General features: G+C 43.5%; 1 protein-coding gene across 5 annotated transcripts in view; it reads right to left on the bottom strand.

Moving 5' to 3' along the window:
- The window catches only part of B3GNT2 (UDP-GlcNAc:betaGal beta-1,3-N-acetylglucosaminyltransferase 2), a 165325-nt gene that overhangs the window by 122519 nt on the left and 15982 nt on the right, over window positions 1-26824 (bottom strand). For 2 of the 5 annotated variants that reach the window (XM_059187785.1, XM_059187783.1), the window contains one exon: window positions 15016-17555. The exons of 2 other annotated variants lie outside the window; for them this stretch is intronic. In XM_059187785.1, the coding sequence (XP_059043768.1) occupies window positions 16353-17546 (1194 nt within the window). In that variant the 5' untranslated portion in view covers window positions 17547-17555 and the 3' untranslated portion in view covers window positions 15016-16352. Of the gene's footprint in view, window positions 1-15015; window positions 17556-23323; window positions 23461-26824 lie in introns of those variants that run through there. One more of the 5 variants, XM_059187784.1, reaches the window with a different exon arrangement.

Genomic DNA, 26824 nt, shown 5'->3' with positions numbered 1-26824 from the left:
CAGCTTTCTTCTCAATAAAATTTGCATGTATATCTTTTTCCATCCTTTTACTTTTACCCTAAGTAACATTATTTATTTATTTATGTATTAAAAGCCGTGTGTGTGTGTGTGTGTGAAATTTCATTTTATTTACTTATTTGAGATTTTATTTACTTATTTGATTTTATTTACTTATTTGAGAGAGTAAAGATTTTATTTACTTATTTGAGAGAGAGAGAGGGAGAGCACAAGGAGGGGGAATGGCAGGGGGAAAGGGAGAAGCAGGCTCCCTGCTGAGCAGGGGCTCCATCCAAGGACCCTGAGTCCCTCCCTGCCCATAACTAGGGCTAATGACAAATGCTTACCCAACTGAGCCACCCAGGCACCCCTGCTAAGTAACCTTATATTTAAGTGTGTTTCATGTAGGCAGCATATCATTTGGTCTTGTTTTGATAACTAATCTGACATTTTTTATCTTTTTTTTTTTTAATAGAGAGAGAGCATGCATGTGGAGGGGTTGAGGAGCAGGAGAGGGGGAGAGAAAATCGTAACCAGGCTCCAAGCACAGTGGGGAGCTCAGCCCAGGGCTGGATCTCGCCACCCTAAAATCATGACCTCAGCTGAAATCAAGAGTCAGATGCTTAACCAACTAAGCTACCCAGGTATCCCAACATAATTAGGTTTTCAGTTTATCATCTTGCTATTTGTTTTTTATTAGTCCTATATGTCCTATATTAGTTTCCTTTATTAGTCCTATATTGGTTTCCTTTTTGTCCTATTAGTCCTATATTTGTTTCCTTTTTCTGCCTACTTGTAGATTAATAGAGCATATTTATGATTCTACTGTAACTCCTTTACTAGCTGATTAGCTATAATTCTGTTTCTTTATTTTAATGGTTACTTTAGGGCTTATTGCATGTCTTTAAGTTATCACAATCTACTTTCAAGTGATACTATACCATTTCACATATCATATAAGAACCCTACGGTAGTATGCTTCCATTTCTCTCCTCCCAGTCTTTATACTATCGTTTTCATGCATTTTACTTTGACATATGTTAGTAAATCCCACAATACATTGTTATTATTTTTGTTTAAACAGTCAATTACCTTTTGAGATGTTTAGGAATATAGTCCTGCCATAGGAGAGGTTTTCTCAGCCTGTGATCCGCAATCTGCATTGGGACTGAGTCAGAACATGCCTGGGACCCAAGACTTTCTCAAGAGCTTCCTGTTAGTATTTCCCAGCCAGCATAAGAAGCATAAGAGTCAGCATAATGACAAAGATCAGATTAAGGACACACCTTCCCCGTAAACCTAATGCCTTTTTTTTTTTTTTTAAGATTTTATTTATATGTTTATACAGAGAGAACACAAGCAGGGGGAGTGGAAGAGGGAAAAGCAGTCTCCCTGATGAACATGGAGGCCAAACAAAGGACTCCATCCTAGGACCCTTGGATCCTGGCCTGAGCTGACCGCAGATGCTTAACTGACTGAGTCACCCAGGTGTTCCTTAAACCTACTATTCCTGATGGCCCCAAGTAGCTGTCCTTATGTTAAGAAAGAACTGTCACATACAGCAACCAGTAAATAAATGAAATTTCAGAATGCTGAACTATGTAAATGAGATTTTATGCGCTATTTGGCCGTAGTTATCCAGTCATACAGCTGGCAGGAGGCCAATAGCTGGAAAGCCTCCTAAGCGTCCGCAGAACTTGTACTCTCCACAAGACCACATGTCAGGCTTATAAGCTGCTCTTGAACCACAGGATTCCCAATCTGGTTGCCCCAGAGTCTGACATTTGATTTCACTCCTTTGAGCACAATCCCTTCCTCCAGGCCAGCTTTCTGTTTTACCTGGAGCCTCATACCTGTCATAGTGACAAGTCAGACCAGTAGCCTTCTCCACATTTATCACACTAGATTCCCCTCTGCTACTCCTTACAAGGTCTCCCTGACACTATTCAAGGGCCAGCGGTCTGCATGCTGGACCAGACTTACGCTAGGGTCTCCCCCCACCCCCCAGTCTCCACCCTCCCCACTGGCAAGTCCAATCTCCAGGGACCAGATCCTCTAGTTGGCCCTGAACAGTTGCCATCACCACCCAGGTGTTGAAAGAGGAGATTTGGATGAAATCCACCTACCTATTCATGCAGGGTCCTCCATATATGGTCAACTATTAGTGTTTCAATTAATTGAAGTGTCTCTGAATATAACTTCCACCTGAGCTTCTAATTCTGAGATCTTCTCAATTTATACGTTTCCCCTATTTTCCCCTCCATCCAACCACCCTTCAGACATCTTTGATCGTGTGTCCCTTTGCCTTCTCTCCTCCAAACCAAAATGTTTTTAGTTGAATGAAACTTAGAAAAAAATTATTGAGCCCTACTAAGGATATGTAAGATAGAGCTGGACTCAGAGGTGGAAAAGTAGGAAGAAGAAATTCTGATCTCTGCAGCAAGGGGTTTTTTTCCTATTTGAAGGGAAGTGGAGTAGATCAAGGCTCAGTGGATCCTGAAGCTTATGCAATTTTATGGCCCTCTAAGAGAAAGTATACAAAGCTCCAAATACACATCATTTTTTTCTTAAGGAAGAAAATCACAACAAATTAAAAACTATATAAACTTTAGAAATACAAGGATCATGAGACCCAGAAAAATTATATATTTTCATCAATTGTTTGGTTTATCTCTTGAACACTTTATCTCTACACTTTTTGATCCACACATTCTCTGGTTGCTTCTTCATATACCAATAAATTTGTGAAATAATTTTTCATAGAAAAAGCGGGAGGATAATTTAGTCTTTCCTCTACCATGTTTGAACAAAAGTTGCTTTTCCCTGTCAGTTGAGAAAAACCTCTTTCCACTTCTCCAGCTCAGCTTCACAATTCATTATTTGTAATACCATGAATATTGTTGGATTTTTCCCAAACTTGCGGAAAACTGTCAAGTTCATTTCATGTAGGAGCTATATAATTTCAGGGACTTTCAAGTTTTCTTGTTCGGTGACTCATCTTATTCTTCAACTTGACTACACTCCCTATCCAGTTTGCCACCGATATCTTCCTCATGGCTTATTATGAGTTATATATCTTTTATGTTATGTCAATGTTTTACATCAGGACAGCAAAAACTTAGTAAGAATGTACATAGAAGTGCTTGGGAGATGCCATTTCAGGCTCACAGACAGGCAGGGATCTCATGGTGTCATGGGATCAGAATTATGGAATTTCAGCATCAGGAGAGGCCTTAGACCTTTATTTTATCACCAGCACTGGGAAGTATATGGACAATTCAAGGAAGGCCTCCAGGTGTGGGGGGAGCATCAAAAGGACACTCCTTTTGGAGTGGGCAGTATATCCAGTGTAGCCTAATGTGAAGGTCTTGTCTTTTACTGGTACTGGGAGAGCTCAGAATTGATTGATATGGTCTGTGAGTTTTGGGGCAAGAATTGAAACTGAATCCCTGACATACCTTTTTTTCCCCCTTAGATTCAGCGCAATTTTATTTTTTAACAAGTTTCTTGAGATATAACACACACCATACAATACCCCTATTCAAAGTGTACAAAATCAATGGTTTTTAGTATACCCACAGAGTTATGCAATAATTATCACAATGAATTTTAGATTATTTTCATCATCCCCAAAAGAAATCCCACGCTCCTTAGCAGTCATGCCCCATTTCCCTCCCCCAGCACCTCCAAGCCCTAGGCAATCACTAGCCTGCTTTACCTTTCACTGCCTATCCAAAATTAAAAGGCCAACACGCTCTATGAGTCTGTTATCTCACCTAATAACACTTCTTCTCAGTGGCCACAAACCTTGGACAAACAGGTAAGTCTGTGAGTAGAACTCTAGGCTTTTGCCTAGTGAGTCACCAGGGCGGGGTGTGGGTCAGACTCTGGGATGACAAAGCCTGGGTGAAGCAGCTGATGGAGGCAAAAAATCCCTGGATAGAAGGGTCAAAGGCCAAAGAGTAAGTACAAGTTCATGCTGGGGACTGGCAGAAATGTCACAGCACCAGTGGCACTTTGGTGGATCATGATAGCTTCCCTAGTCACCTTCTAGAAGGCCCAGGGAGACAGTCCCACAGTGGAAGAAAGCCCTTGGGCTTTGGAGTCAGAGATCCCAGGCATAAATGCTGGCTCCTCACTTGCCAGTTGTGTGCACTTGGGCTGACATAAATTCTCAGGCCTCACTTTTCTCACTGGCAAACTGGAGAAAGAAACCGGGACTGGGAGAGGACTGCAGTGGTCAGACTCACAGAACGGCCCCCTCTACCGCTGAGTGCCTGACACACAGACAGACCCCCAACACTTTCCCCAGTGAGGGACGCAGGTCCCACTTCCCCACATCTGCCAACACCAAGAGCGTTTTTTAAAGAAGGACCCCATGATTATGAAAGCAGGGAATTGTCCTTTGGCTGTTCCGACCTTTGCAGCTGTGCTGCTGGGCCCCAGCTTGCTCAGGCCCAGGAGAATCCTGGGCAGCTTTGAGCACAGAACTTTCTAATGAGCATCCACCCGCCTTCCCTCTCACAGCTGGGCCAGGTTATTCACTACCCCCGCTATGGGGGTGCCAGGGTCTGGACACAGGCTCTCCTTCCCTCAAACGTAGGACCCCACACATAAAGGACCCACACCCCACACTCAGGTTGCACGGTCAGCTAAGCACCTCCCCCATCTCCCCCAATCTTTTCCCCCACCACCAGCATCTCCTCCCAAGAAACAGGATTTTACATGTGCAAAAACACACACAGGCACACCGTCTCCCTTTGTTGTTGTTGGCCCTTCATGTGTCACCAGAGCGAACACAAACAGAACCTATTAACCTGAACCTGAAAGGGAAGCTATACGCTTGTCCAAGGATCTCCAGACCTATACTGAATACACTCTGGGAGAAAGGAAGGACTACCCTGCTTCCCGAGTTTTTCTGCCCAAATTCTTGGTCCTAAGACAAGTCTATCAATTCTCATCCCCAGCTGCCTACCGGTGTCTCAGGGGAAGAATCTGGAGGCACTCGTGGCTGGCCTCAACCTAAAACTCAGGGAAGGAGCGAGGCCGTCCTGGTATCAGCCAGGACCAAGAGAATCAATTCCAGCAAACCTGAGCAAAAGAGGGGATGTCTTGGCTCACATGGCCAGTGAGGCAGGGGTGGCGCTGGATCCAGGGCTCCACGCCCCCAGGGGTCACCTTTGCTGTCTCTACTTCCCCCTTTCTGCTTCCACACATGTTCCCTTATTCTTTGGCCAATGTGAAACTTGGTGCAGATAGTCAGGGAGCTGGCAGGGTAACTTTGTCAGCCCCATTTAGCAACCCCAGGAAAAAGCAGCTCCCCTCTCCTAGCCCCAGGGGACTCCAACAGGCCCTGCTCAGTCACGTGGCCAGCCCTCCAGTCCTGGAGCTAGGACAGAGGAAAGTATTCTGGGCAGGCAAAAATAGTAGCTACAACAGTCCTCTACATGGCAGCTGTTTTCAAACATGAGAAACTTCTTCTCTCTGAGTAAAAATAGAGCCTAAATGCTCTAAAGTAGAGGAAGAGTCTGGAAGGCCAAGAAAGCTGCCAAGAACAGCCGTTCTGTAAATAAAGCACTGTGTGCTAGAGTAGGACAAGGGACCTCCTGAAAAGCAATTGGTAACAGGCTGTCCTTGGGCACCCTGGCATCTCCTGACCATGCCCATGTAGAAGGAACAAGGTTCCTTGAACTTGGGCAGCCTTGCCCAGTGTGGGAAGAAAGGGCAGAGCTCTCCCACATCTCTCCCACATGCTCTCTCCACCCCTGATCTGACTCTCCTCCTCTAGTGTGACCCCTCAAGGTTGCCCAGTGCTGCAACCCACCCCCTCACCAGAGAAAACTCCACACTCTCTACAGGAGGAGGTCCACTTCTGGCCCATTCCAAATCCACAAGGAGAGTGACTATGATCCTTAGGTTCTGGTCCAGACTCCCACCACAAGGGATATGGGACAGCCTCCCCTGCAACTATGGTTACTTCTGAAATAAACACATTTTTGGGGCGTCTGAGTGGCACAGTTGATAAAGTGTCTGACTCGGGGTTTTGGCTCAGGTCGTAATTTCAGGGTCGTGAGATTGAGCCCTGTGGTTGGCTCTGTGCTCAGCGCAGAGTCTGCTTGAAATTCTCTCTCCCTCTCCTTCTGCCCCGCCTGCTCACACTCTGTATCTCAAATAAATAAATCTTAAAAAAAATATAAACACATTCTTCAAAGACAGATGAGCCTTTCCTCCTCTCAGCCCAGGGGCCTTGCCCCTACCCTTCAGTAATGGTAGGCTCTTGCCCCACCCTGATCCCCACGTGCTGAGGAGCATTCAGCTCTCTTTCTTAAAAATTTGGATTTTAAGGGGGCCTGGGTGACTCAGTGGGTTAAACACCTGCCTTCGGCTCAGGTCATGATCTCAGGGTCCTGGGATCGAGCCCCACATTGGGCTCTCTGCTCAGCAGGGAACCTTTCCCCTCTCTCTCTCTGCCTGCCTCTCTGCCTACTTGTGATCTCTCTCTCTCTCTCTCTCTGTCAAATAAATAAATAAATCTTTAAAAAATTTTGGATTTTTTTTTTTTTTTAAGATTTATTTGTTTGTGTTAGAGAGAGCGAGTATGAGAGGGAAAGGAGAATCAGATTTCACATTGAACACAGAGCCCGAAGCCAGGTTCAATCTCACGGCTCCTGAGCCCAAACCAAGAGTCAGACACTTAACCAACTGAGCCCCCCTGGCACCCCAAAGCTTCAGCTATTCTGAATGAGAGTGCCAACAGCACTGTAGGAAGTGACCGATCAGCGGTGGATCAGCATGGGATGAAGACAATAATGAAGGAACAGTAAAAGTAGTCAACACCAGAGGAGGAAAACCAGAGAAACAACAGGGGCAGAGGGAGCAACAGTGGTGATGCAAAAAAGCAACAGCCACCACTCACTGAGCACTTACTCCGTGCCAGGCTCTAAGCACTTCACAAGCGTGAACTCATTTATTTATTTGTACATTTTAAATGTACAAACTTTTAAATGTACAAATGTTTCCCGAGATATTTTTTAACTACAAAGATAGAGACAGTAACTTCCAGAGGAGAAACCTGGTGAACATGTGGAAAATTACCAGGATTAGGACATTAGGGCACCAGAAACCCCCAACATGATGCACTGAGGACAAAACATCACTTCTGTTGTCTTCTTGCCCAAAAGACACAACCTCATTCTCATTGTGAGAAAATATCAAACAAACCCAAATTGAGGAACATTCAACTATTCAAAAGTATTAAAGTCATAAAAGGCAAGGAAATGTAAAGAAATTGCAACGGGTTGGAGGAGTCCAAGGAAAAATAACTTCTTGCCATGTGGGACCTTGAACAGGATTCTGGAACAGAAAATAGTGTAGACAACGGAATGTTGATTTCCTGTTGTTGGTTCGTCCAGGGCTGACTGTGACCATTGCAACACAGTTAGGGGAAGTTCGCTGGGGGAAGATGGGTACTCCTTGTACTACAACTTCTCTGGAAGTCAAAACTGAAGTCAAAATTTAAAATGTTTAATTATTTTTTAATGTAAACTTTTCTAAGTGTGAGATTTCTCCAAACACATCAACCTCCCGCAGAAGAGTAACGTTAGTGGACTGGTCTACCAGCAGTGAAAAATGCCAAGACCTTGAATAAGGCAGAGAGTATTTTTGTCTTCCGTATTGTCAGAAATTTACCACAGTTAGGATTTTACAGCTCTAATAGCCCCTATTTGTTAAGCGGGTCCTCAGGTGCAAGGACTGTACCAGCACCTGTTTCGGGAAGCACGTCTGCAGTTTCTGGAGGTGGGACCGCAAGACGGCTGCCTACAATGAGACGCTCCTCCCCAGCCTCGTGCACCAACAGGCTCACAATGAGGTTGTTCTGCATCTTCTGTCTTGTTATTCAATCCAGCAGGACGCAGGGAGTGAGAAAGTTCTCAGCTTTCTTGACAGTGCATCACAGCCCTCCTTCTTCATTCCTTCCATGGTGACTCACTTTTGGAGGCTTTCACAATCAAATAAATAAAGGCATTTCCCACCAACTTTAAGCTGGACAACATCATCTGTCAATGTCCCCCACTCCTTTCTCATATCCCACAGAGGAAAACTCTGGGACATTATTGCTGTCTAAGCAGTTGGCATCTGCCTACATTCGATTATCTTCTTTACCTTTCTCTGTGCTTCTCTGGGTTTCCCCCATCTCACCAACCAGGAGGGCAACAGCAGATCAGAGACTGCTGCTAGAATCCTTAGGCCTGGCCTTCAGGCTGACTGCAGCTCCAGGGGCAGGCACATTAGTCCCCAAGTTTCCAATGAGCAAAACAGGTGGTACTTGCACCTTGTCATTATGCAGGACCTTGGCACCTGTCATCTGGCTGCTGGGTCGCTGCCCAGTTAGGTCTCCTGCTAGGTCCTTGCATGCCTGCCCCTTGGCTGTCTTTGTGCTGAGCCAGCCAAGTTCTGTTTTCATTCCCTTCTGTCCACCCCACAGACTGGAAACAAATTATCCAATGATGTTAACACCTCATTCTTGTGTCACATTTTGCAAGGAGGTGGGACAAGTGGAGAAAGGAATTCTGACGCTAGTGCCTTGAATCCTAGAACAAGAGGAGGCAGAGCCCAGGGGGCTACTGATTTGAAGGAGGTGAGGGCTGGGCCTTCCTCCAGCGTCCAAGGACATTTTGGGTGGGGCCAAATGAGGCTGGGAGGGCTTGATCACTTCCCACCCACCCAGGAATTTCTGGCAGCTAAAGGGGTGCATCCTGGGCAAGGTCAGCTATCTGTGAATGAAACCCAGAGCCCCCTTCCAAGGTCACCTCTCTGGCTACTGAGCTTTGCACAAAGGGCAGCATGAAGCCCAAGGCAGAAGAAAACAGCTCTGGCCCAGGCCCTTCCAGACTGCTTCCAGTTGTCGCCACCAGCAGATTAACAGAGATGATAAGGGTTGCCATGTCTCACAGCACAGAGGCAAGAGTATCGAGGGGAGGAGGTCAATGTTACAGAGGTCAGGAAAGACGAGAAACAGGGCTGGAGCCTCCTGGCTCAGTTCAGGAGAACAGGCAGTTGGAAATGCTGGCCTCTGCCCCATACTAAAATGAAATGCCCCCTACCTTGAAATAACAATAAAGGAATATAAAAATGAAGAAACCCAAGACAGCACCGGCAACAGAAAGATGGGAAATATATGCAATTGTATTACTGGACAAACTGGATAAGGACCAGAACATGAATGAGAGAACACTGCAGGGATATGGATTGGCCTCCCCAGGGGAGCCCCACGAAGGCTCCCAGCTTGGAGGAGGCAGTGGGGATGACTTACTGGGGGCCTGGCTGCACGGCAGCTGCATCAACCCTTCCAAGCACACACACACACACACACACACACACACACACACACACACACACACATAACGGGGTGATCATGAGTGCAGTGCTCACATGCCAAGAAATGTTTCCTATACAGACACAATGTTCAGGTTGGGAGGAGAAGCTGAGTAGAACACCCTGAAATAGACTCAAAGCAAAAAGGAGAAAAGGCAGCTCCAGCATCTGGGGTCCAGTCTACCAGCTCAATCCCTGCAAGGGTATGGGCCTATACAGGACACAGCTCATATAGACCTACACTCGGCCTTCCAGTTCAGGCAAGTAGTCTTTGGGGCCAAGAGCCTTGAAAAGAAACCCTTCCCAGGAGCTTATACAAGTCAGTTCAGTACATTCATTCACAGAAATGGCCAAGGATCACTTAGTTTTCTCTTCCATGAAAATTAAAGTGAAAAAGAGGCGCCTGGGTGGCTCAGTTGGTTAAGAGTCCACTCAGGTCCTGGGATTGAGCCCAAGGTCAGGCTCCCTGCTTAGCAGGGAGTGTGCTCCTTCTGCCCCACCACTGCCCCGCTCTGCTCTCTCTCTCTCCCCCAAATAAATAATATCTCTAAAAAAAAATTAAGATGAAAAACAGCATAACTAAGGCCTGAGATGCTTCATTAAGAATTATCAAAATGAAACAGAGCTAATTCATCTAAGTCACTGCATCCACAAAGAACAGGCTGCTATGGAAAGAAGAGTAATAAAAAGAACAAGATAGTGTTTGGGAAATTAAAAAAGAAAAAAGGTGGCCAAAATAATTTCTACAGAGGGCTAAGCAAAAGAATGGTTAAGACTGGAAACGAATTCTTTCTTTCTGCTGCAGAACGCTTTATTGTTTCCACTTGGCCCAGGCTTCGGAGAGGAGGGCTCCAGGGTGGATAAAAGTTGCCTCGTGGCTGCTGGGACAGGCTCAGGCACCAGCTGGGTGGGAGGGACGCCAGTGGGGCCCCTTAAAGGCTGCTGGGGTCCTCGTCATGTTGGAGGGTGAGCCTCTCCCTGAGATCCTTCCCCAGCCCAGCCTGGGGGGCCAGCCGGCCTGTGGAGGTGAGTTAGGGCACGGCACAGCTTGATCGCCTTCTCATTGTGGTTCTCCAGCAAGTCCCAGAGATGGGGCCTGTGTGCGCAGAATCCAGGGTGTGCAGATCCAGACCGGTGGGGCTCTGACTCCTCTCCAGAACCAGGGCGACATCCGTGGCATCCAGGGTCTTCCCGTACTCTTGGGACCGCTTCCGCACGTCCCAGGAAAGGAAACAGCCTCTTTGCCGATTTCACATCTTCAAGAGACTCTCAGCACCCTCGTGCTCCTCCCCGCCCCACCGCTAGCATGCGGAGGAAGTGGCCCCGGGGACCTCCAGAGGCACATCGTTGAGGTCAACGTAGAAACCGAGAGAGAAGCAGGTGCAGGAGGCCTGCCAAGGCCTGCTGAGCATGGGGTGGGGGTGGGGGGGTGGACAGCGGCCTCCACCTACCTCAGTGGAATAATTCTGAGGAAACTGGGAGCTCACATCTGACGGATAATAAGGAGCTAAACTCAAAATAGCGAGTTGGTTGGTCCCGGAGGCAGAGGATGGCCAAGATGGCTTCAAAGGCTGTCACTGAGAAAAAGTTTGGAAGGGGGTTGGAGGCTGGTAGAAGGCCTGGGTCTGTTCTCTCCAAACACTACTGAAGCAACAGACAGATTTCACAGGACCTCAGAGCACACTATCGAAAACCAAATTATTTTTGTATTTGGATTGCGGTGCAAGTTACAGCACATTCTAATTGACTAAAAATCATTATATACTCAGAATGGGTCACTATCTTGGTGGGAAAATTATTCCTCAATAAAGTGGTTATAAACCAATAGCCCAGCCCCCTCAGCCTTAAGAGGGATCATTCTGGGGCATGTTTGACACTGTTCTCAAGAGTGAGCTGGGCTCACCTGGCTGAGCTCCAGCTCTGTGGAGGCAGATGGCTGCCTTCCTTCCAACATCACCTCCTCACCTAACCATGTACCCAAGAAACTACTTATAGTAGAATCCTTCTCTTAAGGTCTTTTTCTGGAAGAACCCAAACCAAGGGCAGAGTATTTTTTCATTTTGCTTCAAGTTAAATAAAGAGCAGATGGTCAAGCTGGTGCTGGGATCAGGGTTACTGATGACATTTCAATAGAATGAATGGTCAAGAAAAGCAGTCCGGGGAAGGGCTTCGTGGTGAAGAGGAAGGGAATGTTAGTTGAAGACAGGCCAGGAAAAGACATATCATGGATGGTAGGTCACCAGGGCAATGAGAAGCCCTTGCTAGCACTCCAGATGCAATTTCTTCATGTGGCTTACTGCTTGAGTAGGATGAGGACGATAGCATTCCCCTGATGTAGAGCAGCTTGTCCAGAAGCCATGAGCACCATGGTCCAACCGCCAGGCCTCTGACTTAGAAATAAGCCCTTGGATTACAATCAAATTAAAAACTCTTATTTTTGTTGCTTCAGAGCAATTAAACCTCCCCTTTCGCAACACTAGGCAGGAAGAAAGCAACTGCCAAAGCTTGAAAGTCACTATGGTTTTTTGGGTGGAAACTGCTAAGCAGGGTAAGTCACAAAGACAAGTGAGAGAAGCAAGAAATATTCCTCAACAGGACTCTATTTTTTAAATTTAAGAGCTTTTAAATTTTACATATATATGCATGTCACACACACACTAATGCTGTATTTCGATTATTCTAAGATGTTCTATTTCACATTTTAATATCTCTGCAATTGAGGCATATCATATAATATATATCATATTAAACTTTTAATGGTAAATAAAATACTACATCTTAAAATTAATAATTCATATATAATGTGGCAAGATTTTTTTGGCTCCTTAAATATTAGAAATGCCGTTGGCCTCTACCTTTCCAAAGCATTAAAATGTGAATGAATATGGACAAGTACTTCAGTTTTGCAGATTTACTGTTAACTCTAACAAGGTGAAGTTCAGCTTCAAGATTACTTGGCAGATGCCCCTAGCATTTAAAAAAATATAACCAATATACAATTAACATTAAGGAAAAACTGAATTTATCCAATAATCACAGCCCAGAGCATGAAGCATGTTTCATCTGTTCCAAACAAGAATTTTTACTTCATCTGACATTTTTCTTAAGAAGGCAAATCACATTGAATTAACATTTGGTCCAAGTAAAGGCTTGATTCATTTTCCTAGAAGTGAGAATAAGTCATCCTTTGCCTTAATAAATGCATTTTCCAGGGCACCTGGTCATTAAGTGGCAGGCTTTGGCTCAGGTCATCATCAGAGGGTCCTGGGATCAAGCCCTAGATCAGGCTCCCTCTCCCTCTGCTTATATTCCCTTTCTCACTGTCTGTCAAATAAACAAATAAAATCTTTAAATAAGTAAATAAATGCATTTTCCCCTATCTGCATTGGAGGGGACCAAGACCACCCAGAACACCAAATATTCTAGACCACTGTCAATCACAGGTAGTAGGAGATGGCCACACTTGTGGAGGTTTTTAAATTTGGATTCAACTTCCAGGGGATGCAAAGTATTCCCTCAACCTCTTGCCCTTTCTTTCCACTCTCCCTTGACCAAAATTAAGAAAGGAAACCAAGGTCAAGGATGTCTCCTTCATCCTTTTCCTCTTAAAACCTGGCAATGCTCATTCGCCCTGACCTTTAAACTTGAAATCAGTATTTGGGAGTAGCAGAGAAAAAGGTCCAAATGTGTTTCTGCTGAAGCCTCAATTGAGCAGTTCTTTTTTTTTTTTTTTCAATTGAGCAGTTCTTAATGAATTAGACTTACATCCATGAAGTGGAGGCTCAGGGGAGAACCCATCTCATAGGCATCAAGAGAGGGCTTCATAGTCTTAAAGATCAGTTGACAACCATAATGGAGTCCAATGCACATAGAAAGCTTTAAATTCAGTATATTCCATCGTTAAAAAGGACATGAACCCCAAAATGGACATGGATTAGGACAGTAGTTTTTAAGATGCTCCTTTAGAGACAAGAATATACAATGGGGAAAAGATAGTCTCTTCAACAAATGGTGCTGGGAAAACCGGACAGCTACATGCAACAGAATGAAACTGGACCACTTTCTTACACCAGACATAAAAATAAATGCAAAATGGATTAAAGACCTATATGTGAGACCTGAAACCATAAAAATCCTTGAAGAAAACATTGGCAGTAATTTCTTTGACATCTTCTTTGACCATAGCAACATTTTTCTAATAGGTCTCCGGAGGCAAGGGAAAGAAAAGCAAAAACAAACTATAGGGACCTGCACCAAAATAAGAAGCTTTTGCACAGTGAAGAAAATCACCAACAAAACAATAAAGACAACCCACTGGATAGGAGAAAATATTTGCACTATATCCAGTAAGGGATTAGTATCCAAAATATATAAAGAATGTCTACAACACCAAAAAAACAAAACCAAAAACTCACAAAAAATCCAATCCAATTAAAAAAAATGCACAGAAGACATGAATGGACATTTTTCCAAAGAAGATTTACAGATGGCCAACAGATATATGAAAAGATGCTCAACATCACTAATCATCAGGGAAATGCAAATCAAAACTATAAGAGATCACCTCACACCTACCAGAATGGCTAGAATCAAAATGACAAAAAATAACAAGTATTGGCGAGGATGTAGAGAAAAAGGAACCTTCATGTACCACTGATGAGAATGCAAACTGGTGCAGCCACTGTGGAAAACAGTATGGAAGTTCCTCAAAAAATTTCAAATACAAATACCATACAATCCAGTAATTCCACTACTAGTATTTACCCACAAAAAACCAAAAACACTAATTTGAAAAGATCTATGTACCTCTGTGTTTACTGCAGTACTATTTACAATAGCCAAGATATGGAAGTAACTCAAGTGTCAGTGCACAGATGAATGGTAAAGATGTGATAAGTACACACAATGGAATATTACCCAACCATAAAATAGAATGAGATCTTGCCATTTGTGACAACATGATTGAACCTAGAGAGTATTACAGTAAGTGAAATAAGTCAAACAAAGACAAATACCATATGACTTCACTTATACGCACTATCTAAAAAAAAAATGAATAAACAAAATGCAGAAACAGACCCATAAACACAGAGAACAAACTGATGGTTGTTGAAGGGAAGAAGGTGGGAGGATGGGCAAGAGGGGGGAAGGGAAGAAGGAGATACAGATTTCCAATTATGGAATGAATAAAATCCACAGAGATAAAAGGTATAGCATAGGGAGTACAATCCATGATATAATAATAGTGTTGTACAGTTGACAGATGGCAGCTACACTTGTGATGAGCCCAGCATAATGTATGGAGAAGTTTAATCACTATGTTGTACACCTAAAACTTACGTGACCTTGTATGTCAACTATACCCAAAAAAATTTTAAAGGTGCTGCTTTATTTCCAATTACATTTTCTACTCACCACAAATGGAAGCATAAATAAATATTTATATTCCTCTAAAGACTCTAGATGGGAAGTACTTTTAATTTTAAAGGCAAAGACAGAGAACCCACTAAGGACAGAGAAAAAGTTATAGGTCAGTGCTACTATAATAGTTTCGGGGCAGAGGGAACGGTCTCTTTTGGGAAAACGTAACCAAATACAGGAAACAAAAAGAAATCATAGATTATTACACATTACACATGAAAATTAAAAATACAGTGACTTTATTTCCATCCTCTTACAGTCTCCAGTATCACATGTCGTAATAAGCATCATCTCTATAAACACAAAAATATTTCAATAAAGCATGTTACAAGATAGTATATGTAAGCAACAGTTTGGCAGAATTTTATCAACTCTAGTAGTTTGTAGCCCCTCTCCCCCACAAAAAAGCCCAATTTTAAAATTCAAAAGTAATAGTTAGCTTTATTTAACATATGTTACACCTTAGCACTTAAAATACCATGCTCTAGTTAAATATTTCATCAACAACACTGTATACAAATAAAATATTACACAAAATATATTTAAGAAAATGTTTTGGTCTTTGATCTGAACAATAAATAAAAACACAGGCACTTCTACACTGAGACAGGGAAGCAGTCACTACTCAGAATAATTTTGTGTAAGCGGCATGTGAAAATATGGCAAGAATAGAATCCTGGAGTTTTAAACTGACAATCCACTCATGAGAAGGTCTGCAGTTTCCATCTTTTCACTTTAAAGTTCAGAAATGACAAACGCTTTCCTGGTCCACACTGAAAAATCATAAGCACAATATGTCGCCAGGGTCCATTCAATTTTCAGTTGACCGTTACAGAATCCTACTCATTACCATCAAACAATAAAATCTGAGAACTATCATGATACCACCCATCAAAACAAATACAAGAGCAGTTAAACTTTCTCCTTATTATGGCCCGAAGACCATAACAAGGTAAAGTGGATAAATGTCACACAGTGATTCTAATTCTTCAAAATTAACTGACCTTAACACAAGAAAATACTGTTGGGGTGGTGGAAAATTTTGACAGAGGTTAATTTTTCTAGGCAATTTAAAAAATTCATCCAAATTTCATGAAAATAAATGGAGTTCCAGTCAACAAAAACCGCTAGATCACATACAACAAAGTCTTCGTAGCCAAGATGTTTGTTTATAAACATCTAAATTGCAGATAATTCACTCATTATAATGGAAAGTTGGGATATGATCATATGAGGGTAAAAAATAAACAACCTAAAATGGTCAAATTCCAGAAGCTTATGATTTCAGACGAGAAGGGAGGCAAATTAGAAAATAATGGCCATTAGCCATAGGAAGGGTCAGAACCAATCATCCCACCACATCCTCCATAAAAAAAATTATAATCTGCTTTCCCTCTTCAGAAAGTACCACACTGGAGGGCTGAGAGGCCCTCAAATGGATACTACTAATAAAGGCAATTTTGATGGTTTAACATAGAAGTTACCCCTAATGTGAAAGAACACAACATGGGAACTATTCAAGATAGGTCTTTCTAGGCAAAATTTAGTCTGTATACATTTCAGCAATTTAAATGAGCATTTTGCAACCGAGACCAAATATCAATCATCTCTTGAGGTTTTCTACTATGTACTAACATCAAATCTACATAGGAACAAATGTTATTCTTGTTTTTCTCTTCTATATCAAATGTCTTGAAGCCTTTATGTTTCTCTGGAACGAGGCCGAGCTTCTGAAGGCACATCCCAGTATAAACATCATCAATGGGGTAGAGAAGGACCTGGTCAGTTATATTGTACAGTCTCAGGGCCAGGTGGCCAGAGTAAAGGAAGCCGCCTCCCCCGGCATAAGGCGGATAGACGCCAGTGTAAACAACTTCTGGGATGTAGTACTTCAGTTTCTTATCCCGATGAGGTCCAGCATTGTGAATCACATCACCTATAAACAAATCTTTGGCTTTGTTCTTGGGTAAGCTATTCAAGTAATTCAGGATGTGATGGGTGTTCACAAAAACATCGTCATCACCCTTAAAAACAAACTCGGCATTTGGGCAAGAAGTGCTCACCCACCTGAGAAAGAGCACTTCTTTCAAGGACAGGTTGAAGAAAGTGTCTCTGTAGTTCCACATAAGAATGTCTTGGTGCTTCTCACTCTCAAATTTCAGCATGTCAGACAGGTCTGGGTGGTTGTCCTCCGGCGGGGTCTGACCCAGTAAGAAGACTCTCACTACCGTCTGGTTCCCCACATTGGTTTCTCTGCCCCAAGATTCCCGAATTGCTTGCCTTCTAGCAAAATGTGGGATGAGGGACTTTATCGCCAGTAATAAGAAGGGTTTCTTTGCACATTTATCTGGTTGATCTATAAGTAGTGAATAATTTCGACATCTCAAATACAGCAGAAAGTCTTTAAATCTGTCTGGCAAATTGCTGAAACCTGAAACTACTGACATGACCCTGAGGTCAGGTTCACAAAAATTTAGATGGCTTATGTTGGAAAACCCGTACACGTCCCCTGTCTGGTTGGCCAATGTGTTCAAGATGGGATTGTACCGCCTGTTCAGCTTTTCTTGCTCTCTGTTCCAGTAGGCCACAGGGGGGTCTGAGATCTTCCAGAACTTTTCTTTGGGAATTATTACTTCCCCCTTTCCATTTTTTTCCTGGCTGCTACTTTTGGAGACTTCCACGATCAAATAAATGAAGACATTAACCATCATCAGGATACCCAACAATTTTATTCTTCGACGTCCAACACTCATTTCTCATATCTGTAATAAAAAGGAGCACTGTATTAATTAGGTAATTATTAGTTTGCATTTGTGGACATATGTCACTTGACTTTTTGTCTTTATCTTCTCTGGAATAGTGGTTTAGAAGCCAGATTCTAGACCTGTACTGCCTAGGTTCAAATCATGGCCCTACCATTCTAGCTCTGTGACTGTGGGAAAGTTGTGTAGCTAATGTCTCAGTTGATAGGAAGTCTCATCTATAAAATGGGGACAATAACCCACTTCACAGGATGGTTGTAAGGGCGCTACGATTTTATATGTAAAGATTTGGACACAGTGGCTGGTCCATAGCAAGGAGTACATAAGTGACTATAAATAGTGTGGCTGTGTAAGATACCTGAGGGCAAAGACACACATCTACTAAAAACTTCACAGATGTCCAACTTCCTTGCTTATAACAACAAACATACAAATCAGTGTGTTGCAAACTGATTTGCTCACAATTTATAGCAAATACATTTTATATTGTGACCCAGTATACACATGTATTTATAGGTGCATTGCAAAGTATGAGTTGCCATGTAATTCACAAAATTCTCCATTTCCTTCTATTTCATTTTTTAGAAAATGATGGTCCCCACCCTGAATTGTTTCTCAACCCACCATTTGACAGATGAAACCAAGTCAAGGGAGAAAGATTAACATGCTTGCCCAGGGTTGCAGGATTACTAAGTGGAAGAGACACTAACCTTATTAAATATTCAGAAAATGGTAAGACTCATACCAGCTTTAACCGACTGGCCCAAAACTGAGAACGACTGAAATACCATCAAGAGAGGAATGGATTAACAAACCGTGGTATAACCCTCAGCAATAAAAAGGAAATGACTTCTACTAGCAGCAATACCACAACACTGTGCATGAAGGACAGACCTCGGGGAGGGGGAGCCTGGTTGGCTCAGTCACAGGAGCCCTGAGTTTGAGCCCCACACTGGGTATAGGGATTACTTCAAACAAAGAAACAAGTAAGTATTTATAAAAGAATAAGGAGAAGGAGAAGTAGACCACCACCTCAGGGCAGCCGAGTGGTTCAGTGCGTTAAGAGTCTCCCCCAGGGTCCTGGGATGGAGCCCCACAGCAGGCTCCCTGCTCACCAGGAAGCCTGCTTCTCCTTCTGCCACTCTCCCACCCCCACCCTCCCCTCATGCTCATGCTCTCTTTCTCTCTCAGATAAAATTAAAAACAAAAGAAGAAGACCTGAAATTCCATTTATGTCAGGTTCAAGAAGACAAGATTAATCTAGGACCTAGAAATGTGAGAAAATGTGAAAATGATAGGGATTGACATTTTGCCTACAGAGGGGCAGGAGGGAACTTTCCAGGGCATAGAAATGTACTGTGTATGTCTTGGCCTGGATGAGGGTTTCATGGATGTATACATTTGTCAAAACTCAAACTACATACTTAAGAGCTCTGCTGTTTATAGCAAAATGAAAAAGGGAAATGAAAATGGCATTTTCGTGAAATATCAAAGGCCAAGAATAGATTCCAGGCTGTGGCCAACAGAAGAAAAGAAGAGAAAGCAACAAAATAGTTTGTGGGGGATACAGCTTCAGAGTTCTAGCACTATAGAGATCGATGACCAATAAGAGGAACCATTTAGATAAGCCTGACATTAAAAGACAACCCAAAAATGTGGGAATGGCAATACACTATAAGGAATTTTCTTATCAGGTTAATTCTACAACTGAGAATCTATACTTAGAATTCCTAAGAACAGGGGCGCCTGGGTGGCTCAGTGGGTTAAAGCCTCTGCCTTTGGCTCCGGTCATGATCTCAGGGTCCTGGGATTGAGCCCTGCATCGGGCTCTCTGCTCGGCAGGGAGCCTACTTCCCTCTCTCTCTGCCTGCCTCTCTGCCTACTTGTGATCTCTCTCTCTCTCTGTCAAAAAAATAAATAAAATTAAAAAAAAAAAAAAAAGAATTCCTAAGAACGGTTACATTCCAGACATGGTGTAGTATCCTCCTTGATATGGTAAATCTTTGAAGTAGGTGTTATTACTTTTATTCTCGTTTTATACTTGAGAAAACAGATTTAAAGAAGTTACTCTTAAGGGCAGAGCTGGGTTCCAAAGCCACCAAGTCAATGAGATTCCAAGGTCACCTAGTCAAATGGTAGCCACTCTCCTCCGACCTCTAGAAACAAAGCTGGGTGCCCATTTTAATTAAGGATAGTGTTTATTATTTCTTTAATATAAGAGGATTTTTAAGTTTACTGGGTTTTAACAAATAGTCCCAAGGTAGAAGTATTTGGCATGCTAAGAATGCTGTAAAGTTATCACAGGCCTGACAGCCCAGATTAGATGGGTTGGAATTCACAAATTCTTTTATGTCTCTTAAGATCTGTCTAGTAGATCCCTATCTAGTTGCCTCTGTTTACCACTGCTAAATAGCTTTGGCTATAGACACAACAGTAAAAGGTGTTTAAAAAAAGAAAAGCCCCATCCCATGCCCTCCCACTCCTAAAGTTTTTGCATTAACTAGAAAACACGACAGATGACAGTTATGTGGGTGCTCTTAGCTCACCCAGTTAGCAGCCCCCATCACCATCCCATTTCTCCCCTCACTTCTCAACCACTACCTATCTCCACCCCTGAAGAAACCCACCACTGAGCCACCAAGAAAGGGCCTATTTTAAAGAAGATATTTATATATTCAGAGAGTAAGCAAGCAGGGGAGAGGCGGGGTGGGTGGAAGGAGAGAGGGAGATGGAGAGGGAGAATCTCAAGCAGACTCTCAAAAGGTGGGGCTTCATCTCACAACGCTGAGATCATGACCTGAGCTGAAATCAAGAGTTGGACACAACCGAGTGAGCCACCCAGGTGCCCCAAGAAAGGGCCTTCTTAAACCTCCTCCAGAGAAGGAAGTTAAACCCACAAGATATTTCCTACTCCTTAACTCCAGTTTGAAAGGGCCCCAAGGCACACACAACCTGAATAATTCAAACACTCATACCCAAGTCTAGGGTCCGCACCCTCCTTAGGTCAGGCTCCTTTCAAATGAGCTTTTGGGAAAACCTAAGGAATAAACTGAAGGTCTCAGTTCCATACACCTTTGGCAACTTAAACCTTTTTGTTCTAGGCCTTACTTAGAAGGAGAAGAGAACTCAAATGGACACTCAGAATGTACTTGTACGGGTACTTCATACACGTAAAGAAACAGCCATCTTTTAAGAAAATAAATCATAATTTTAAGGGTTTAGTTTTGGGTTTTGTTTTTTTTTTGTTTTTTTGGCTTTTAGATGTGACAAAATGGTTTTTAAAAACAACCAATTCTCTCTAAATTGGGCTAACTCTCCTAAAGCTACAGTAGCTCTTGACCCTATATCTCTGATCTCTATGTCTTGGGTGCTTCGTGTAAACAGCTTGAAGCGAGGGCAATAAGGAAAAGTATGAGGATGAATGGAGAAAGCCCACAATGAGGAAGATTTGGAAAGTACTCGGGAAAAAACAGCACACACTGTGAACAGCTAACTACCAAAATTTTCAACTGAAAAAAGGAATATGGCTATCTGCAGACTATTTCTGAAATTTCTAGAGTAAGAGAGGTCAGCTTAAGGAAGAAAATAGGAAAACACAGAACTCTACATAACGAGTTCTGAACCTGTGAGCTGATTTTCCTAGGGGAAGATTCCGGGTGAATAATATGTGAGATGATTCCAGATAAATGAGCTCGTAGTATGTTCAGGTTATGGGGCAGGAATCCAACCATAACTGTCTGAAGTGATGGTCTGAGGTTTCTCTCATGGAAAGCACCATTCCTTCTTTTGGGAATCCTTTGAAGAAAACGTGTTTTCTGGCAAAATTTCCAACTTCATCCATTGCAATTCAGGCTTTTATTTCCACGATCAAGACCCAGCCAGGACTTCCCATCACCTCAGCCAACACAGGGCTCTGTGGTTCTCAAAGGGACACCAACCCCACCTTCCATCTGCCCAAGGATTCCAGACTGCAGAACATTTTCTTGTGCAATTCTCATCTGCATCCCCTAAGGGAAGCTGAAAGGACAGCCCCTTAACAGTGAGAAAAATGGAGGCCCAACGATGGTTAACTGAGCTGCCTAAATATACCTCATAAATACATGAGGGTGACAAGAAGCAGCTTTCTGGTTCCCAACCCAGGGCTCCTTGGATCTCCTTTTTCTACAAGGCATGGCCACATTCTTGTAACCCGACCCAGGTAGGTCAATAGCAAAGTCTCAAGGGCTGGCTCAAGACTAAAAAAAAAACCCAAAGCACAGGAAAATACTCTTTGTTAGCTCAAATGGACCCAACGTACATTTGATCATTACCAAGACTCTCCAAAGAAAGGGAAATGGGAGTGCCAAGAAGCTTCCAGCACCCCTTCTGAGAACGGGCCAGCCTTCCCAGGTCCAAATTCCCAAACATGCAGCTTAGGCTAACTCTCACCACTACTTGCTCAGTGCATTTCTTCCAACCTGAGACGGAAGGATGGGAAAACCGAGATTCTCAATTATACATTTCCATCTAGTTTAAATGTCGTCTTTTATTTGTGACCTGGGCATGGTTCCTCACATGAGAACTCGGCTTTTGGCAGGCTCTTCCAACAAACCAAAGTTCATGGAAAGGAGGATGAAACAGTGACCCCATAAAAATATCTGTGGGAAAAAGCCCTCTGAATATCTGACTAAATATTCCCATTGCAGACATAAAACCAATACATGTCTTTTTCTGAGCAGGAAGTTACATTGCTTAAAAAGAATTTGAGTAAGAAAACTTACCCCAAAGCTGGGGAAGTTGTTATACAACCCTTACTATGAAACACAGAATTTTTATGGTGAGCAAGAGAAAGAGGAGAAAATCCCATATGCAAACAAAGAATAACCTTAGCTTTTCACCTTGTGCCTGGGGGTGAAGTCTCCCCACCCCCTATAAGGACTGAACAGTTTTGAAATTTCTGAAACACTTCAGTTAGTTCTGCTTAATGGAAAAGAACTTCCTTCTTTATTTTGCAATTAAAATATTTAGAAAAGCGAGGTAGAAACAGGAAAAATACACTTGTTAGCTAAAAATGGATTACAAAATAGCACAGATGTTATGCTTAAACTATGTGAAAATCCAGATAAAATAACCACACAAAACTAAAGCCGGTTTAATCGGGTGGTAAGATTGTAGGTTATTTGAACATTCTTTAATGCTGCCTTACCATGTCTGTCCTTGAATAGCCTTGACCACACACATCGACTGCCTGTGTCATGGCCTCAGCCCCACAGTCACTCCATCACTGTAATGGACCTCGCAGGGATCAGAAGAGGCTCTAGGGACAACATCCAACCCTAACCAACCCGACAGCTTTCCTTGAGCCTGTGCTATTTATCTGAAGCCATCTATCAGAAAGGACTATGAACACATATACCCTGTTTTAATAAAAATTGAGGTACCTGCCAGGCTCCAGCAATCCCATGAGGCAGGTACTCTCAGAGAGGTGATTTAACTTGCCCAAGGTCACACAGCTGATAAATGGCAGAGCCAGGATTCAAACCCAAGCAGCTTAAACCATGCTACAAGTGAACACTGCTGCACAGGGTTATGACTAATGGGACATTAGTCTTATTTTCCATGGTTAATCTCCTTTAAAATTATTAAATATTTTAAAGCTTTACATTTATAATTTTGAACCTACAAAACTACCATGAGTCAAAATCAGATATGGGAGGCAGGGTAGTAAATAAGTAAACTTGATTAACAACTATGTATAAGCCAAATTCTGGGCAAAACACCTCACATACCTCATTTTGTTTCCCAATATGCAGTCCATGCATTTCCAGTATTTCATTCAGGGAGACTAGAGTGGGAACCATGGAATGGGATGATCCTAAAAGGTCTCCTCCAATTCTGAAAGTCCTAGAAACACTGAAACAAAATGCTGGCCAGAAAACATTTTAATGTGGCCAGGAGAAGTCATTCTCAAAACTCTGACTCCCGGACATTTACACACACACTCTCTCTCTCTCTCTCTCTCTCTCTCTCACACACACACACACACACACACACAAACTCAGAGCCAAGGAGCTCAGGGAGGTGGCTACCACTGGCTAGTCAGGGACAGAGCCAGCAATCACACCTGGCCTGACCCAAAACCTGTGCTTGGCGCGGCCCTGCAGTATTGACAAGGTTACAAAGAAAGGCAGGACTTTCTTGTGACCATTACATAAGATGAGCAGCCAGCCCTGTCCAGTCAGGCTGAGGCAAGGAGGCTGGAAATCCAGTCTCTTGGTTCAACCATGGTAAGGGCTAGCAGCCTTTGTATCCAGGAGTTCCTGCTTCCTGCTCACCCTCTCACACAAATCAGACACACAATCCTCAAGGGGAAAAGAGCCCAAGCCCACTGCCATCCCACGAGAGCGGGGAAAACATGTCCGTACACGCTTTGGAGAACAGGCACATCCTTCCACAGACCACTTCTCTCCCCCACCCTCCAGGATCCTGGGGAGAGTGGCTTTCCTAAATCTTTATCTCCCAGGCTGCTCCCATCTGTTGCCTGGTCCCTGCCAGACCTTTCCAAGCTCTGCTCTGATAAACAGAGACAGGGACAGTTTGCAGCTAAGCGGTTCTAGGGGAGAGAACAGCTTTGAGCACTGATGCAGACAGTGGGGTGACCAGGGTATGAGGAAAGCAGCTCAGTGGGACCAGAAGAGCTGGGTCATACCTAGAACTTGTTCCTTCATAGTAGCAAGAAGCCCGGCCTGGGTCCTTGACAGGGCTGGGCAGCCAAACCCAGGACTTCCCCCTTAACCTCCCCTAGAAGCTGACACAGAGAGAGGACATGCATATATCTCTGATGTTGCATTCTAATCACTAAGTCATGCAACAACTACCAGCTACATGCAAGGGATTTGGTTCATAGTATTAGTACTTAAAAGGGAAAAGAACATATAATGAATCTGCTCACCCACACACCCCCACAGGCAATATTATACATGAAAGTGTCTGGCAGGACATGTTCTCGTCCCCAACTGATTATAGTTCCCCAAAGCCCAGCATGGCTGATGTTCTCAAGTAGTATTTAGCACTTAAAATAAAATTATCACTAAGTTCCTTCTTCAAATAAACATGCACAGAACTTTCAGAAAAGGGGAAAGAAGAAAATTTTGCAAATGATGACAGGGAATTAATCCTCCCAGAGGCCATCTTGACCCTGCCTTCAGTCAAACTGACAGAGTTTTAGAAGTTTAGTGTAAAAGAGTATGGAGTGATAAAACAAGCCTAGTAGATGTTTAAGGATAGAAATGTTCCAGATCCATTTTCATTTTGAAGGTCAGCCAGGCATCTGGAGTCAGCCCAGAATTAAATTCTGGTTACGTTACCTTCTAGCTAGCTGTGTGACCTTGGGCAAGTTACTTGACTTCTCTGAGTCTGTTTCCTCATTTGTACAATGGGGAAGATATAACATACCATTCCAGTCTGTTGTCTACCACTCAATGGACATTCAGTAGTTCTCCTTCAAGGGTTCTGATTCTTCCAACACTAAGCACATTTCTCAAGTTTTGTCGCTCACTGCGCCTTTTATAATTCTCCCTCTCTAGAAACCCATCTACCCACTATCTTAAACATCACCTCCAAAAGTAAGACCACAGGTTGAGCCAATTAACTCCAAATATTAGCCACTTAATGTTTTGTAGGGTCCCTCTTCCTAGGTCCCCTATTTGTAATGGGCTAATTTCACAGGCACCTGGATGTACACCCCAGAATTACTCTGAACTGTTGTTGCTTCACCATGCTCTCCCTGTCCAACCAGCAGCCGAATCTTGTGTTCCATGTGACACACATCTCCTCGTCACCTTTCCTCTATTCTATTCAGGCTCGGCCACAATGGCTACTGTGACAGCCTACTGCCTTACTTCCCAGCAGACTCCCAAATACAGCGTCTTCCCCAACTACTCAGTCTTTAGTCCCCTGTGCACACATGCTCTCCCTGCTCATGCTGTCCCCCCACCACCCCGTTTGGTCTGACAACCACCGGCAGGCTACTGCTCGCTCAAAGCGTTAACCACCTGTGCTGTCTTCTAAAGCTCCTCTCCATAGAGCTCAGGGCCTCATGGTCTCTTCCCCTCTTCTACAAGGTCTCCTGCCCAGTGATATGCCCCAGCCTAAATACCAGCCTCAGTCCTCTCACTCACATGCCCTTCTGGTCCCAGCCAGGGCACATGATAATGATTCGGGCTTCTCTCCACCATCTCCAGCCAACATCCCCCATCTCCACACCATCCACACTTCACACTTGGAACATGTAAACACAGCAAACACATTTCTCTTCCAGAAAATCTCAGCTTTGCTCTGCCATCTGTAGAGTGCCTTCCTTTTGCTAGGCCTTCAAACATCTACTCCTTTCAAACAAATTCATTCCAATGTCACGTCCTGGCTAGTGCACCCAGCTCCCAAAGGTTAGGGCATCCTCTCCTGATCATGCTGGCCTGACCTGGGCATAGTCCATAATTGAGGTCTTCACACAATACCACCATTACCCCAGCACATGGCACCTGAGAGTCATTCTGCATTTGCTAAATGGACAGATATTTGGTCATCTGGTCAAGTTCATTGAATACAGTGAGATAGTCAGTAGGAACTGGATTAAAACATATACATTTTTTCTCCAGAGTGTATATGACACTGGAAAATCACTTAGTGTTGGCAAATGACACACACACATATTTACATAAATTCCCCTTTTCAAAGTACAATAGAAGAAGATTTAAAGGATTTTTTTTCTAGTGTTAAGAGAGAGATGAATTTCAGGAGTAGTGAGTCTGTATTAAATCTAGGAGTTTGGGAACAGGATCTAAGGCAGTAAATGGGGATGGACACTATGGCCCAGGCCCTGATTTCCCACAGTCAGCCCAGACCCACCAAAGGCAACACACTTGGGTGTGCTTTGACTGGGCGTGCCCTATGTGCAGGGAGTGCACATGCTTCCAGGTGAGGGCTCTGCCTCTCCTCTTGCAGCAGACCCCACCTCTGTCCTATCCCCAAATAGGGGAGCCTCCACACCTCCTTCCTGGCAAGGGGAGGACCTTGAGCAACTGCTACCCCCATCAAGACCATGACAATACAGGCCCAGGGAAAACATGCCTCAAGGAAGGAAGGGCCTTCGCACAGACTTAAAATCCAAGGGGTAAAAAAAAAAAAAAAAAAATCCAAGGGGTACCCACTTCCCTAAGGTGGGCTATCATCTTAGAAAAGAAATGCTGGAAGGCAGGCAGTTGTTTCCTATGGATTTGTTTTGTTTTGTT

Source organism: Mustela lutreola, chromosome 9 (assembly GCF_030435805.1).
Source record: "Mustela lutreola isolate mMusLut2 chromosome 9, mMusLut2.pri, whole genome shotgun sequence".
Taxonomy (NCBI): Eukaryota; Metazoa; Chordata; class Mammalia; order Carnivora; family Mustelidae; genus Mustela; species Mustela lutreola.
The sequence above is the reverse complement of the archived record's forward strand: the minus strand, read 5'-3'. Positions and strand labels throughout refer to the sequence as shown.